The sequence below is a fragment of the Anguilla rostrata genome, chromosome 7 (assembly GCF_018555375.3).
Source record: "Anguilla rostrata isolate EN2019 chromosome 7, ASM1855537v3, whole genome shotgun sequence".
Taxonomy (NCBI): domain Eukaryota; kingdom Metazoa; phylum Chordata; class Actinopteri; order Anguilliformes; family Anguillidae; genus Anguilla; species Anguilla rostrata.
The window spans coordinates 6,937,216-6,952,144 of record NC_057939.1 but is presented as its reverse complement, the minus strand read 5'-3'; the positions used below and the strand labels follow the sequence as shown (position 1 = coordinate 6,952,144).

The following is a 14,929-nucleotide window of genomic DNA, read 5'->3' as shown; positions in this document are numbered from 1 at the left end:
ACACACTCGCTCTCTCTCACCTCCACTCTCCACCCTTCAACACTCACTCTCTACCCTTCCACCTCACATTCACACATCACCTTCACACACTACTCCTCTCACCCTTTCACCCTCTCACCCTTTCACTTTTTGCCCTCTCATGCTCACACTCTCACACCGTCACTCCATTTCTCCTCCTTTTTGACTCTGAGGAAGATGTCTTAGATACTAAAACGTAAGTCTCCCCTGACCATTAAAGTGTCTTTTGCTCTGAGGTCTGTGAGCTCCCTGGGTTCTCATTTCAGGCTAGTCCCCTTGAAGCTGTCCTTCACAATACCATGTCTCATCTCTCTCTCCCTCCCATACTCCCCAAACGAATCCCCTGTCCCTCCTCCCTCCCTGTCCCCTTCTCCTCTCCCCCTGCTCAGCCTCTAAATTTGGAAGATCAGCAGTAAAAATATGGATGGTAGCGGAAGCATCATGTGATTCATCCTCTGCAGGAAATTAGATCTAGAATAAATAGATCAGGGGTTTCTATGGTTCACGTCTGTGGTACAGGAAGTGCGTACCATGATTCCCCCCCCCATGAATATAGACTGGCACGGAATGGTGGTCCAGCTCATTCATCTCATTCAGCCTCGTTTGCTGTTGATTAGAACCCGTCCGTCCTTTTCGTCCGTCCGCTCACCGCTCCCTCCGTCCGCTCACCGCTCCCTCCGTCCGCTCACCGCTCCCTCCGTACCTCTCTTCCCGGGAACTGAAGTGCCCTTGACCCAGTTCCACCTGAGCCCCCGAAGAGCCCCGTGCACACCCTGCTGCATTCTGGGAAGAAGAGCGACCGCAAAGTTTTTTGCTCTCCCCCCCCCGAACGAACGCGGCGGCGGAGGAGAGAGGAGTCGCGACTCGCCGAAATAAAGAGGGGCGTTAGAGCAGACACTCTGCGGCGGCGCTTCTGATGTGGGTCACGAAGCGGCTGCGGAGCTACGCAGCGTGAACACACCGCCCCGCCCGCCTCCGCGTCCGTCGTGTGACGAGCTGCGTTCGATGGCAGGGACTGCAGCGTGCTGGTCAGAGACCGCCTTTGATCTTCCATCGGAGAAGCACTTGGACGTGACGGGGTGGGGCGTGGGGGCGGGGGTAGAAGAATGCGTGCTTTCGTACCAGCGATGGAAGTGCGCTGAAGTTCCGGAACTAGCAGACGCATCTGTTCACGAATCGAAAACTGGAGCAACGCTGCACGGGCTCTCGAAATCGCACCGCAAACTCGCGGCGTTGCCGTGGCGGCAGAGCGAATAGTCCTGACAGGACCAGCGCTGGTGTGGGTGAAGAGCACTGCGGCGCTCGTCAGGACCAGCAGTACTTTAGGTGAATAGCACTCCGGGTACTTTATCAGGGGCAGCCCGTGGGTTGGAAGGCTGTAAAAACAGCCGCGTTTGAAGGCCGTTTGCAGGTGCGTGCTGTTTTTTGCGAGCGGGGGGCCTGGGGGGTGTTTTTTTGGGTGTGAAAGTGATCCCTCGCGCTCTCAGCCCTCTCGTTAAGGCTAATGAAACCCAGACGGGGCGCCCCGCTGGGCGGGGGCGGGCGGAGGGGGCCGCGGCGGCGTCTTTACGAGCCGGAGAGGAAGCTGGCGCGCTGTAATTGTTTAATCCTCGGCCCCGGGGTCAGAGGGAGGCTCTTCAGAGACGGCGGCCAGATGAAAGGGGGGGGGGGCCATTAGCAGGGCCGGTTTACTGGCCCCTGGCTCCTGTCGGGGGGGGGGCCGAGGGCGGAAGGAGGTGTCGGAGACAGGCCCGGGCCGGCAGTGAAACTTCACAGCCGCCGCCGCACGTTTACTCCAGATCGCCTAACCCCCCCCCCGTTAGCCCCGCTAGCGCCCCCCGCCCCCCCGGGGCATCGGGCAGAATGGCGGGTCAGCAGAACTGGCGCTGCCGTCGGGGGGGGAGCCTGGAATAACGCTAACGCTGCGCACTGAGGAGATGAAAGTGTAAACTAGCGCAGGCTGGGCCTGGAGACTGTTATGTAATATCCCTGTATGAGCTCCCTGGACTGACAGACCGCAGATGGAGTGGAGGTGTAGGAACAGGGGGGTGGCGGAGGAGGAGGAGTGGGAGGAATACAATGTACTGGACGGGTGTGGGATGTATTGAGACCGGAGGGGTGTAATAGAGATTGGTATGGGGTGTGGGGGGAGAAGTAGGAGCTACTGTGGTGGAGGACGCGTAGAAAGGATCCGAGGTGCAGAGGGATGGGTCTGTGTAGTGTGTGTGTGTGTGTGTGTGTGTGTGTGTGCGCGAGCATGTATGAGTGAGAGTGTGTGTGTGTTCTCAAGTACGTGCATGTTTGTGTGTGTGCACGAGTGCGGGCCTATGTGTGTGTGTGTGTGTGAGCGAGTGTGTGTGTGTGCACGAATGCGGGCCTGTGTGTGTGTGTGTGTGTGTGTGTGAGCGAGCATGTGTGTGTGTGTGTGTGTGTGTATGTGTGTGTGTGTGTGTGTGTGTGTGTGAGCGAGCGCGTGCTCATGGAGATGAATGGGCCCTTTCAGAGCTCAGCTCAGAGACGCATTACTGCCTGTGTGTTTGAACAGACTGAGACTCACACAGGGAAAGGCTTCCAGTGCTGATATAACCCCTCAGAAATCCCATTCAGCCCTGCCAGCGGCCGCCAGGAGCTGTTCACTGTGTCACCCTGCTGGGTACAGACAGGAGAAGTCCTCACTGTGTGTGTAACTGCGCTGGTCCCTGTGTGAAACAGGGTCCTCACTGTGTGTGTAACTGCGCTGGTCCCTGTGTGAAACAGGGTCCTCACTGTGTGTTTAACTGCGCTGGTCCCTGTGTGAAACAGGGTCCTCACTGTGTGTTTAACTGCGCTGGTCCCTGTGTGAAACACAGTCCCTGTACGGCTGCTGTCCCCCGTTCTGCCCTTGGGCTGGTCTACAGTCTACACTCGCGCTCCTGGCCTTAGTTCTGTCCGTTCCACAGCTGTCATCTTTTCCCACTTTCTTATTTAGCGAGCAGCTCATTGTGAAACGGTTTGAAGTGTGTTGTGTTGGCACACCCTGTTTTTTCTGGCTGCTTGGAGAACAGCAGTAGCTCATCGCTGGGATGCGGGGGGAATTTTCCTTCATTTGGATTCTCTGGGTTTTTCCTGGTTGATTAAGACAAATGAACTTTTTTTTGTTAACACTACAGTTTGGGGAGATCCAGCATGAAACAAAACGAAACTGTTCTGTACTGCTCTGACCTCATCCTCTTCCTCTTCCTCTTCCCTCATCCTCTTCCTCTTCCCTCCTCCCCCTCAGACATCGTCCACGAGAACCTGAAGATGGGCTCGGACGGGGAGAGCGACCAGGCGTCCGGCACGTCCTCCGACGAGATCCAGTCTCCCACCGGCGTGTGTCTGAGGAGCCGCGTCCACCGCCGGATCTCCATGGAGGCGAGTCCCCCCCCCCCGTCCCCCCCCCGTCCCTCCCCTGTCCTCCAGCAGGGGGAGCTCCTTTCACCCTCACCCCCTCAGCAGGCTCTGCGCAGTCCCCAGCGTTGGCAGCTCTTCAGGGCGCTGTGAGAGCTTCGTCCTGGGCTGACTGGGGCGAATCCCCCGTTTATCACAGCTGGAGTCTCCAGCCAACCGCGCGTCTCCGTTCTCCAGCCTGAGACCAGCAGGCCGTGTGCGTGCGTCCACAGCCTGGGGGCTGGGTTCTGACCTGAGGAACGGAGCTCTTATGTAGCGTCAGTTAGAACCCGCCGATATTTAAACTGGGGCGGCGGCTCGACCCGCTGACAGCCCGCTAAGGGGCGAGGCCCTTGGGCTCGTTGACCCCGGCCCGCGCTCTTCAGAAGGGCTCGCGTGTTTTTAGGACGCCGTTCGGTCCTCCGTGAGAAGGTCAGGACATTTCCTCTTAATCAGGGAGGGCGCTGATCGTTCCAGCTGCTCCCCCGATTGTTGATTCGCTGCCAGAGCTGTGTCAGGTGACAGGAGCTGTCCGCTAATCCCAAAAAAAGCGGCGGTGGGCGGTGGGGCTGGTTCATATCCTTGGCGCCGGCTTCGGGTTCTCAGTGACACGTCCTTCAGTCCGGGACGGTATCCTGACCCCCACTAGGGCCGGCTGTGCCCGTCCACTTCAGATACAGCCGAACGGCAACGCCGGCACCGCTCTCTCCGGATACTGAGAATACGCACTCAGTGTGTCCCAGCATGCTTCAGGGCGGGGTTAACTGCTACGTGTGCACGCCCCGTCTGCCACTGTCACTGTTTATTTTATAAACCCGGGGAGTCGGTAGACAAAATTTGATACGTGTTGGTTAATCTGTAACCTTCAGCTGTAAAAAAAGAATATGTGGCGTTTATAGCAACGTTACCTTGTTGCCACACACACACGCTTTATCAGCTGCGGAGTGCTTGCCAGTTCGCCGCCACAGTAACGGAACAAGCAGACGGAGAACACGGCATGCTTTTTTTGTGATAAGACCTCACGCCCCCCCCCCCCCGTTTATCGAGGAGGGCCGAGATCTCGAGCGACCGTCGGTCGGGACGCCCGTCCCCGTCTTCATGAATCGTCGCTGCCGTGTCGGACGCTGGCGGCCCGCGTTCTGACGCGCTTTTTGCACAAAGGGGTAAAATATTACCCGCGGCCGCCATTTTAATTGCGCGCCAGGCTGCGTTCGGGCCTTTGAAGAATGGCCTCGTAAACGCGAGGAGTGATGGATGCCGGTTTTCTTCGGGGGGGGAACGTTAGCCTCTCGCATCTTACAAAAATTCCCTTAATTGCTCCGGCGTGCCGCTGATGTTTATGAGGCGGTTAAATCCATCAGAAAGAGCAATAACTTAAGTCCCATTGCGGTCCAATGCAGATGAAGATATAAACAATGAAAAATGGAACTGGAGAATTACCTCTCGGTCCATGGTAAATCCAAGAAAACAAGAAAAAGTCAGTATGGGTAATATGAGTCTTAACTGGTTCAGTTTCAGGTAAAGAGTGTAGGTATGGTGGGATCTGGTTAGGTGTGGTATACCGGTAAAATGGCTGACCTGGTGGAATGATAAACCGCCTTCTGTTCAGTGGAACGGCAGGCAGCCGGTTTAAATGGCTCCCAGCCAGCACAGACCGGGCGTGATGAACGCGTGCGGCTGGCGTGTGAAAGATTGGGCCAGATTACCGTATGGCGCTGGTGTGTGGGACCGCCCCCCTCCCCAGATTACTCAGGGCGGGGGGGGGAGGAGAGGGGGGAGGGGGGTGCAGGTGGAGGGAGGGCTCAGCGCGCTTGGCGGTGATGATCGATGGGATCGTAGGTGAGCAGCGGTTCATCCTCCGGGCCGTAATGGGAGGGGAGGCGGCCCCGTTTAGCGTCCCCCGCGGAACACGGCGGTGACGAATGGGGGAGCGGCGCCTCACAGCCGGTGTGCGGGTCCTCTCCGTGCCGCTCTCTCCGGCTCGGACCGCACCTCGTTTCACTGAGATTAGGGCACTCACTCACCGCCCGCAAAGAGCCCGTCGCTGTTACCGCTGACGACCGTCTCCCCCCCCCCCGCTCCTGCCGTTAGCGTACTGGGGGAGGTAAGGTGAAGCCCGGCCCGCGCGGGATTATGTCATCGGGATCGGGTTGGGAGGGAGAGGGCGGCTGATTGGACAGCTGGAGAGGTCGGAGGTCATTCAGAGCGAGCGATGGGGTCATCAACCCTTGCGGTCCACATGCGTGTCTTATTCTGGGTGAAACGTGATACTGGGTACCGATCCGTTCCCTTCAGCGCACAGACCCGGGCCCAGAGAAACGGACTGACATTCTGTCCTGCACAGAGGACACGCGGTCCCAAAGGGGCCGGTGCGGGAGCGGGGCAGCCGAATCGATGAGCGCTCCTCACCCCTGACTAATTAGAGCTGGTGATTAACGAGCGCACACGCTGCGTATTAGGGGGGAGAAGATGAGCGATGCTGCAGGTGCATTGTGGGAAGGAGTCGTCCTGAGGGTGCAGCAGGAGCGCCGGACCCCGCCGTGTTTGGGGAGGGTGGAGACGGAGGGGCGGCCGGGGGGGCAGGAGATTAACACCGCAGCGATCGCACGGATGGGGGCGAAGCGTGTGATTGGCCGAGGCGTTACACAACCCGCCCGCTTCTCCCGAACGGAGCTTCGCGGGAATCTCGCTGATTCACGCCCACGCTTGCCGACGGCTCCGCCCCCCCGTTCCCCCCTCCTGCCCCTCCTCCCACGCCTCACAGCAGTCTCAGGGGAGGGGGGAGGGTGCAGCTTACAGCCCCCAAATGTGCCTCCTGGGCAGGGGGGGGGGGGCGGGGGCGGTTTAAGAAGCTTTTGTTGTCTCGAGCGGTGGCGTGTGACACAAGACGGGGCCGAACCCTTCCGTGTAGCGGGGACCGAGCCGAACCCGAACCCGAGCCCGCGGCCGAACGCACCGCACAGCGAGCCGCCAGCGCTCCTTTCCCACATCTGGGGGGGTTTGTTCTCAGCGCCGCTGGCGAGCCAATCGCAGAGCGGCCGCGCGGAAGCCTGAGCCGCGAGCCGAAGCTTCGCCATCAAACATGCGAACGCCCTCCGCATTATTCACACGGCGTCCGAAAATACGACGCCCCTCATTTTCATACGGGAGGGTGTGATTGGGGGGGGGGGGGGAAATCTAAATATTTACCCACACACCGCCGAGTAGATCCCAAACACAGGATGTTTAATGTGAAGGGAAGCGGAGTCGGGCGCTTGCTTGGGGACACGGTAAAGATGGCGGTAAATAATAGATGCTCTTCAGCGTAGCGGTTTTGAGGAGGGGGAAAAAACAACGTGGCGCTCTTGCGGTTATAAAAATAATAATAAAATGCCTTCAGTTCAGGCCTTGACATATTTCTGACACGGCCCTTTGTCTGACTTCATCAATTTCACCTCCCGGGGCAGGCTTTGCCAAAACCTGTTTCTCAGCTGTTCGGGACGTTAGAAGTGGCCCGGTAATAATGGTATTTTATTATTTTTCTCACCGTGAAAGAGTGACTTGGTGCTTTCTAGCTCCTGTGTTATCATTGCAAGCAGCCAGGAGTACTCAGTCTTGGTAAATACCTCTTCCTGGCTGTTATTGTATTTGTAAAAACAACGTGATTGGCGGGTGATTATACGCGTTAGTGGCGCTATGGAGGCGATGTGCGGCGAGTTGCGAAATCCTCGCCGCCCCCTGCCGTCGGATTGGGGTGGGGGGGGGGGCTGGTCTGTAATCCCGCCGTCTAATTTAAACCCTTATTATCTGGATCATCCCACAGCGGCAAACAACAAGGCCGGAGGATCTGACCTGTGCCGGGGAACGCCGCGGAATTCTCCCGGGGATCGCGGTTTCCCTTTTCCCCGCGCCTTTTCGGGGGGGGGAGGGGGGGGGCGGCTGTTACCGTCCGTCCGCCCGCCCGCTGACACGACGGGGCAGGGGTGGCGGACTCCAGTCCTGGGGGGCACAGTGTACTGCTTTCTGCTGTATTTCAGCAATGCTTGATTTTAGGCTGGGCACGTACCTCTTTTCAAAGGCCTGAAGCCCCATTCCAGCTGTATTAGTTTTACTGTGCCTTAGTTTTACAGTGCTGTGTACTGTTGTGCTTTAATAAGGTTTTCAGCGTGCGTTGTTGGGTCTGTTTGTACGGGATTAACGATTTATGTAATTCCTCTGCAATTATGTAAAACGTCTCTAACTGCACATCTGTGAGAAAAAAACCAAGGCGAGCACTTTCCCTGCGTAGGCACGTTAGGGTCCATCCAAAGGGGATTTAGCTATTACTGAAGGACCATGAGAGTTCGGCGAAACGCAGAAGATAATTCGCTCCGGTGTTTTTAAATTTCGGAACATTGCAGATTCATACTGTGTTAAAGTGACGCATCCTGTCAGTGCTCACTTAAATGTCATAGCCTCCCCCCGGTGAAACTAATCCAGCTTGAGAAGGGCCTAAACTGGCTGCCTGTCGAAAGGCAACCGCACCCGCAGACACTGTGGGCCTCCAGCAGTGCAGTCTGATAGGCTGTGCTACAGAGCCTGTGCTCTCCTGCATTCACAGGACCCCTCGTTCCCCCTGCTCCTCATCCTCAGGGAGGGCCAGGGGCCACTCTCCCCACCGTGCAGAGTAGGGTGTGCGTTCAGTGAGCAGTGGGGGCTTTACGGGGGGGTGTTTGGGGTGGTGGTGGTGGGGGGGTGCGTTGGCATGGTAATCCGTAACGCCGCGGCGATAATTCCGGCCTCTGGAAGGGCAGCGGGGTCGGCGGGGGTCGGCGGGGGTCGAAAGCGCTCCGCCTCGATCCGGAGAGGAAGGGGCCGCTGACCCCGCTCCTCCTGCGGCAGGTGCAGGGCGGCCTCCCTGCGTAGCAACACCTAAAATAGAGCTTCTTTCCAAACACCCAGTTCCCATTTGCATTCCTGCCACAGATTGGTGAGCAGCAGGCTTCCTGTAACACCCCAGAATGCCCCTCACTTGACCTTCTTGTGACTGGGCACTTACAAATTTCCTGTTTTCTTAATCCTGTGTGAAGACACCTCCTCCGTTTGGGCCCTCCTGGTGCTGTGATATTATGGAGGTAGCAGGGGGATGTTCCTGCTCACACAAATCTATTAACGTTGGCTGAAACGGTCGAGCTGGACTTGGCTTAACTCTGTGACTGTCTAATGGTCCCCCCGGTGGGTGTCACAGCAGTGGAACCGTTGTGTTGAGCAGACGGATTAAGGTCCGTAGCTTCTGGTTCTCGCTGCGTAGGCCTGATCCTTTTTGCCCCCTGGTGGAGAGCGTGTGTAATGCGCCTTGCCCATGCACTGGCAGGTGTGGTGCAGCCTAACGGAAGGGCAGTGGTTTCGTTTCGTTTTCTAAAAGACGAAAACTCTGTTCCGCTTGACCTGTGTGACCGTTTAGACCAAGGCTGCCTGTCCCTGTTCCTGCAGATCTACCGTCCTGCAGGTTTTCACTCCAACCCTAACAAAGCCACACCTCACCCAACAGTGAAAGATCTGCATTGAGCTGCTAATTAGCAGAATCGGGTGTGCCTGATTAGGGTTGAAATGAGCACCTACAGGACGGCAGATCTTAGGGAGCGGGGTTTAGAGGGTGGGACAGTGAGGTGGCTGAGGGAGGGAGCATGTGCCTGTGTGTGCTGAGATAAGTGCTCCTCACATTCCTCTGTCTCTGCAGGCCTTGTCATGTAGACGGGGTCTGAGAGGGAGCCGTGAGGAGTGGTGTGTGAGCTGGTATTCATCTGCTCTACACGTACAGGCACATACATGCACATACACACACACACACAGACGCACATGCACATACGCGTGCTCAAGTACACACACAAACACACATACACGCACATACACACACGTACTACATGCACACATACATGCACATACAAACACACATGCGCACGCTCAACTACACACACAAGCGCACACATACACGCACATACACAAACGTACTACATGCACACATACATGCACATACAAACACACGCGCGCAGGCACATGCGCACGCTCAACTACACACACAAGCGCACACATACACACACGTACATGCACATACACACACATGCACGGACGCATGCCCACGCTCGACTGTACACACAAACGCACACCTACACGCACATACACGCACTCGTCTACACACACGTACACACATCCACCCACACATGCCCACGCCCGCACGCACACACACCCATCTGCGAACCTCCTGTTGCTTCTCTCCCCTGCCCTACAGAGGCAGCAGCAGCGGCTAAGACGCACGCTCACGCTCACAGAAAGTAAACGCGCTAAACTTGAGCTGGCAGTTTGACCTACATACGCTTCCCGCAGCGCTGACACAGACGCCGCTCCTGAGCGTGTACTTACGCCGCCGCTCGCTCTCCCGCTCGCCCCGGCGCCGCCACCGCCGCTCGGAGGGAGACGGCCCGGGGATGGGGGGCTGAGAAACACCTCGGGTGTTCTCACAGCGCTAAATAAAGGCTAGCGCCACACGCTTCGTCAGCTGCCGCAGAGCCAGGGGGGGGGGGGGGGGTACAGGACACACCCAGAGCCCCTTCCCCTCAGAACAGAGAGGGAGCCGGGGGGGGACGGGTACACACAGAGCCCTTTTCCCTGGGCAGGGTAGGGCTGGAGGCCCGGTGCTGGTTTAGGAGAGAGGGGCAGGAGGAGGGGGGGCGGGGCTGGGGGCGGCAGGTGTCTCTGCCGAGCGCACGTGGCTGGGCTGTGTCACCGCGGCGGGTTTAGCTGGATTACCCCCCCCCCCGGGGCACGTGACCTGCAGTCCACTAATCCCCCCCGTGGCTCTGTGGCAGGGCGGGAGCATCGGGAGCATTTTCTCCTCCCTCCCTCTGTATCCCCCTCACTCTCCTCTCTACCTGCCTCCCTTCCTCTCGCTCACTCCGACTCCCTCTCTCCCCCCTCCCCCTCTCGCTCTCTTATTCTCTCTCTCTCTCTCATAAGCACGAGCAGCACATCCTGTGTAAACAGCAGTGCTTCGGTGGTGCAGTGGGGAGAGTCCCCTGTATGCACGGGCCCAATGGCAGCAGCGTGGAGGAACGCCCCAACCCCCACCACAACAAACCCAGCTAAAGGGCCTTTAAAGTCACGCATCAGCACACCTGCGCCAGAGCACCCTCGCCCCCCCCCCCCCACCCCGTGAGCAGCCCCGCGCCACACCCTGGCGCGTCCTTTTCACTGCCCCGCCCCCCCCCGTTCAACCCGCCGCTCCGCGGACAGGGGGGGCTGGAAAGTCCGCGGATGCAGATGGCCATGGCATCGCCATGGCAACCCCGAGCAGGTGGGCGGAGGAAGCGCCCACGGAACGGCGTGCCCTGCAGCAGGCGGGAGAACGTCCATGCGGCCGCGCGCGCCTAATGGGGGTCCAGCTCCTGAAGGGGGTTCAGCTTCTAAAAGGGGGTTCAGCTCCTAATGGGGGTCCAGCTCCTAATGGGGGTCCAGCTCCTGAAGGGGGTTCAGCTTCTAAAAGGGGGTTCAGCTCCTAATGGGGGTCCAGCTCCTAATGGGGGTCCAGCTCCTGAAGGGGGTCCAGCTCCTAAAAGGGGTCCAGCTCCTGTGCTTTTGCACGCTCTTAAAGGGGGCACAGAGGAACTTGTGACCGAGCTGCGGTGTGTTTTAAAATAAATTCATGTTGGAGCTGACAGTGCACAGTTTATGCACTGTTGCCTCAGTTAGCTTCTTGTTTATTCTCTGCTGCACCTGCATCATAGTCAATGTTTTGGTTTTTTTAAAAAGGCAGTAGCTCTTTGTTTCACACTGCTGAGCAGTGCACTGTGGGATTGCTGGCTCTCTGGCTCCAAGCTCTGTTTTTGAGGGGGGCATTGACTGGTCCAGGTATGCAGTTCCTGGCCAAAGTTCCTGTAAGTTTATTGGCCGAAGACAGCCTTCAGCCGAGGCCAGAGCGAATGCCTAAAAGTGAGCCGCTTTATTTTGGTTACCGTGGCTTCTGTAGAAGCTCCAGCGTAGCGTAGCGTGCATGCGTGTGTGTGTGTAAATGCTGCACAAAACGGTTGAGTTTACATTGGGGTGCCCTATATCGTCTGCTTGTGTGTCTGTGTGTGTGTGTGTAGTGTGAACACTGGGTGTGTGAGTGCTGCCCACGCAGAATGGAAAGTGTGTGCGCGCGCGCGCGCGCGTGTGTGTGTTGGCAGGCCCCCAGGGGGCCAGACACAGGTTCATGGTGTACTCTGCTTAACCGCAAGCAGGCCCACTTCCTCCACAGCTACAGTCTGCTGCAGGCTGGTGTGCATTTACGCTTGTGTGTGTGTGTGTGTGAGAGAAAATCTCTTATCACACACACACACACACACACACTTCTCCATCAGTTAGATGCAGTACCCTCTTGATTCCTTTGTGCTCATGGCCCTGTTGTGCATATGTGTGTGTGTGTGTGTGTGTGTGTGTGTGTGTGTGTGTGTATGTGTCAGGTGCTGTGTGAGGCAAGCTGAAGGAGAGACCTCATGGAATCAGCCTGCCGTAGGATTTCTGTCTGACCACTTCCCTCTGCATCCCTCTCTGTCTCTCGCTCGTTCTCTCTTTCTCTCTCTCTCTCTCTCTCTCTCTCTGTCTCTCTCTCAATCTCTCTTTCTATCTCTCTCTCTCTGTCACTCTCAGATCAATTCAGTAATGGTTTATTGGCATGATTGCATACAAACAATATTGTCAAAGCAGTTAACAATGGAACAGTTAACAGTGACACATAAGACACATAATTAATACAGTGGAATAAAGGCAGTATAAACAAACAAGGCAGGGAAGGGGAAGCCTACATACAGCCTACAAGTTTAATGATAAACTGTAATAAGGACAGTAGCAAGAACAAAACACTTGTGTACATAATGGAGAAGGTGTCTCACTGGTTGTCCCTCATTTAGTGACGGGAAGCCACAGATCTTGCCAGTGGTGCTTCACATTCCATTTCCCCCTCTCTCTCCCTCTCCCTCTCTCTCTCTCTCTCTCTCTATCCCTCTGTCTCCCTCCCTCCCTCTCTCCTGTCTCTCCCTCTCTCCCCTGATCTCTCTCTCTCTCGCTCTCTCTCTCTGTGTCTCTGTGTGGTTCAGCGGCTGGTGTAGGAGGAGCAGACTGGTTATTTCTGGAGCTCACATGCTTGTGTGGAGTCATGACTGCGTCTCCCTCCTCTCCTCTCCTCTCCTCTCTTCTCCTCTCCACTGTACACATTATTGTGTGAAACCTCAGCTTTTGGAATCATTTGGGTTTGTCGCAGTGTTAAGAGGGAGTGCTTCTCCTTTTATATAATCTGATTAAATACCATTATGGGTGTTTTGCCTCCATCCCACTGTACCTTGAGCCAGTGATGTGGGACTGAGGCTTTCCCAGAGTGCTTTTCTGCACTCACCCCAGTACAGGGTGTTAGCCATATGGACCCTAACATCACAGTTTCCCCCGGTATACTGCCAGTCAAGCGCTGGATGGGTATGGTTTTGAGGTAACTGGCCTGTGAAGCAAAATGCTGTTGAACCCTCAGTTCTGTTATCTAGTGTGTCCTCATTTATTTGGAAACCCAAGCCGTTTGGGCAGGTGTGGACAGAGCCAAAAAAGGGCAATCGTGCCGATGCCCCAGAATCCTCCCCGGCAGCGGGGCTGGAGCCTGCCGGACCGGGCCGTCCATATTGGGCTGTGTGAGCAGGGCCGCCTGCTGGGGCCGGCTGCAGGAATGCGCCTGTCTTTGTGTCCGTTAGGCTGCCGTCATAATCCAAACGCGTGGGCTCTGTCTGAGTGTGTGTGTGTGTGTGTGTGTGTGTCTCTGTGTCAGTGCAGTGTGTGTGTGTGTGTGTCTCTGTGTCTCTGTGTCAGTGCAGTGTGTGTGTGTGTCTGTGTCTCTGTGTCTCTGTGACAGTGCAGTGTGTTAGTGCAGCGTGTGTGTGTGTTTGTGTTTGTGGTGTGTGTGTGTTAGTGCAGTGTGTGTGTTTGTGGCGTGTGTGTGTCAGTGCAGTGTGTATGTGTGTGTTAGTGGTGTGTGTGTGTTCAGTGTGTGTGTGTGTATGTGTGTTTGTGGTGTGTGTGTGTTCAGTGTGTGTGTGTGTGTATGTGTGTGTTAGTGGTGTAAATGTGTGTGTGCCGTTCTAACCCGGCTCCTCCCTCCTGTGTGTTGCAGGACCTGAACAAGCGTCTGTCTCTGCCGGCTGATATCCGGATACCGGACGGCTACCTGGAGAAGCTGCAGATGAACAGCCCCCCGTTTGACCAGCCTCTGAGCCGCCGGTCCCGCAGGGCGTCCCTGGTCAGTGCGCGCCCCCCCCCCCCCCAACCTGCACCATCACCGACCCTCTCACCCCCACTGCCCTCCGTTCTGTCCCTGATTCCCCCCCCTCACCTCCTCTGCCCTCCGTTCTGTCCCTGATTCCCCCCCCTCACCCCCTCTGCCCTCCGTTCTGTCCCTGATTCCCCCCCCCTCACCTCCTCTGCCCTCCGTTCTGTCCCTGATTCCCCCCCTCACCTCCTCTGCCCTCCGTTCTGTCCCTGATTCCCCCCTCACCCCCCTGCCCTCTGCATCATCCCCCGCCATTGCTCTCCCATGTCCTCAGAGCAACCCCCCCATCCTTCTTTCCCCTCCCTCCACACCAGTTCATTGGCATTCAGTCATTCCTCCCTCCCTCCATCGCTCTCTCTCTCTCTCTCTCTCACACACACACACACACACACACTCTCCGGCTGCTGCTGTGTTTTGCCTGTCACATTGGCAGACTCAGCATTGTTCAGACGGGCTCCTGCAGACAAAGGAGCTCCTGCAGGCTGTTCATATCAGACGCAGCGCCGTACCCCGGCCAGGGGAAAACCCTGCCGTCGGTCCAACCGCAAGGTCCTCCACCGGGACAGCCTGCGCCGCTCTAGTGCGCGCCGCGTCTCTGTGACTAAGAGCTCTGTGACATCACGCTCCCGTCTCTCTCCCGCTGTCCTCCGACGGCATCGCCGCCGTGTGACCTGTCCTGCGGCGGCTCCTCCTCCAGGAGCGCAGCGTGAAGCGATGAAGCGCTGTTCACACCGCTCCTCCCCCCTGTACGGCTGTCCCACCTCCGCAGGGACGACCACGTCTCCCCCGCCCGCGACACGGTCTCCGTAACAGGCCCGCTTTATTCCTGTGCGCCACGACGGCTGGTAAAGGGGTCATTTGTTTTGATCAGGTTTGCCGAACGGTTCAGTGGACGGGCGACGCGTGCGCCCCTGAGGAAGGAGAGGCCCGATGTTCCTCTTTTCCGTTTAGAGCAGCCGTTTAGAATTTACAACAAAAATTTATGAATATGTCAAGAGACCGTACACACTCTTCTACAGAGGCTTTCCCATTGGCCGCTTTCTCCCTGTCTCCGCCCCCTCCCTGTCTCTCCACCCGCTGTTCCTCTCCTTTGTCCCTCCCTCCCTCCCTCCCTCCCTCCCTCCCATTGTAGCCTGCGGGTTTTTCTGTTTGATTGGCAGCCTCTGACTTCTCTCGGGTTCTATTGTTCCTGGCTGTCATCGG

The 14,929-nt window shown here is 57.2% G+C and overlaps 1 protein-coding gene across 1 annotated transcript in view; it reads left to right on the top strand.

Annotated features, from left to right (window-relative positions):
- Positions 1-14,929, top strand: part of cdk17 (cyclin dependent kinase 17) — an 85,352-nt gene that overhangs the window by 49,517 nt on the left and 20,906 nt on the right. Inside the window, exons 4-5 of the mRNA XM_064342551.1 lie at positions 3,278-3,411; positions 13,571-13,696. Coding sequence (XP_064198621.1) covers positions 3,278-3,411; positions 13,571-13,696 — 260 coding nt within the window. The remainder of the gene's footprint in view (positions 1-3,277; positions 3,412-13,570; positions 13,697-14,929) is intronic.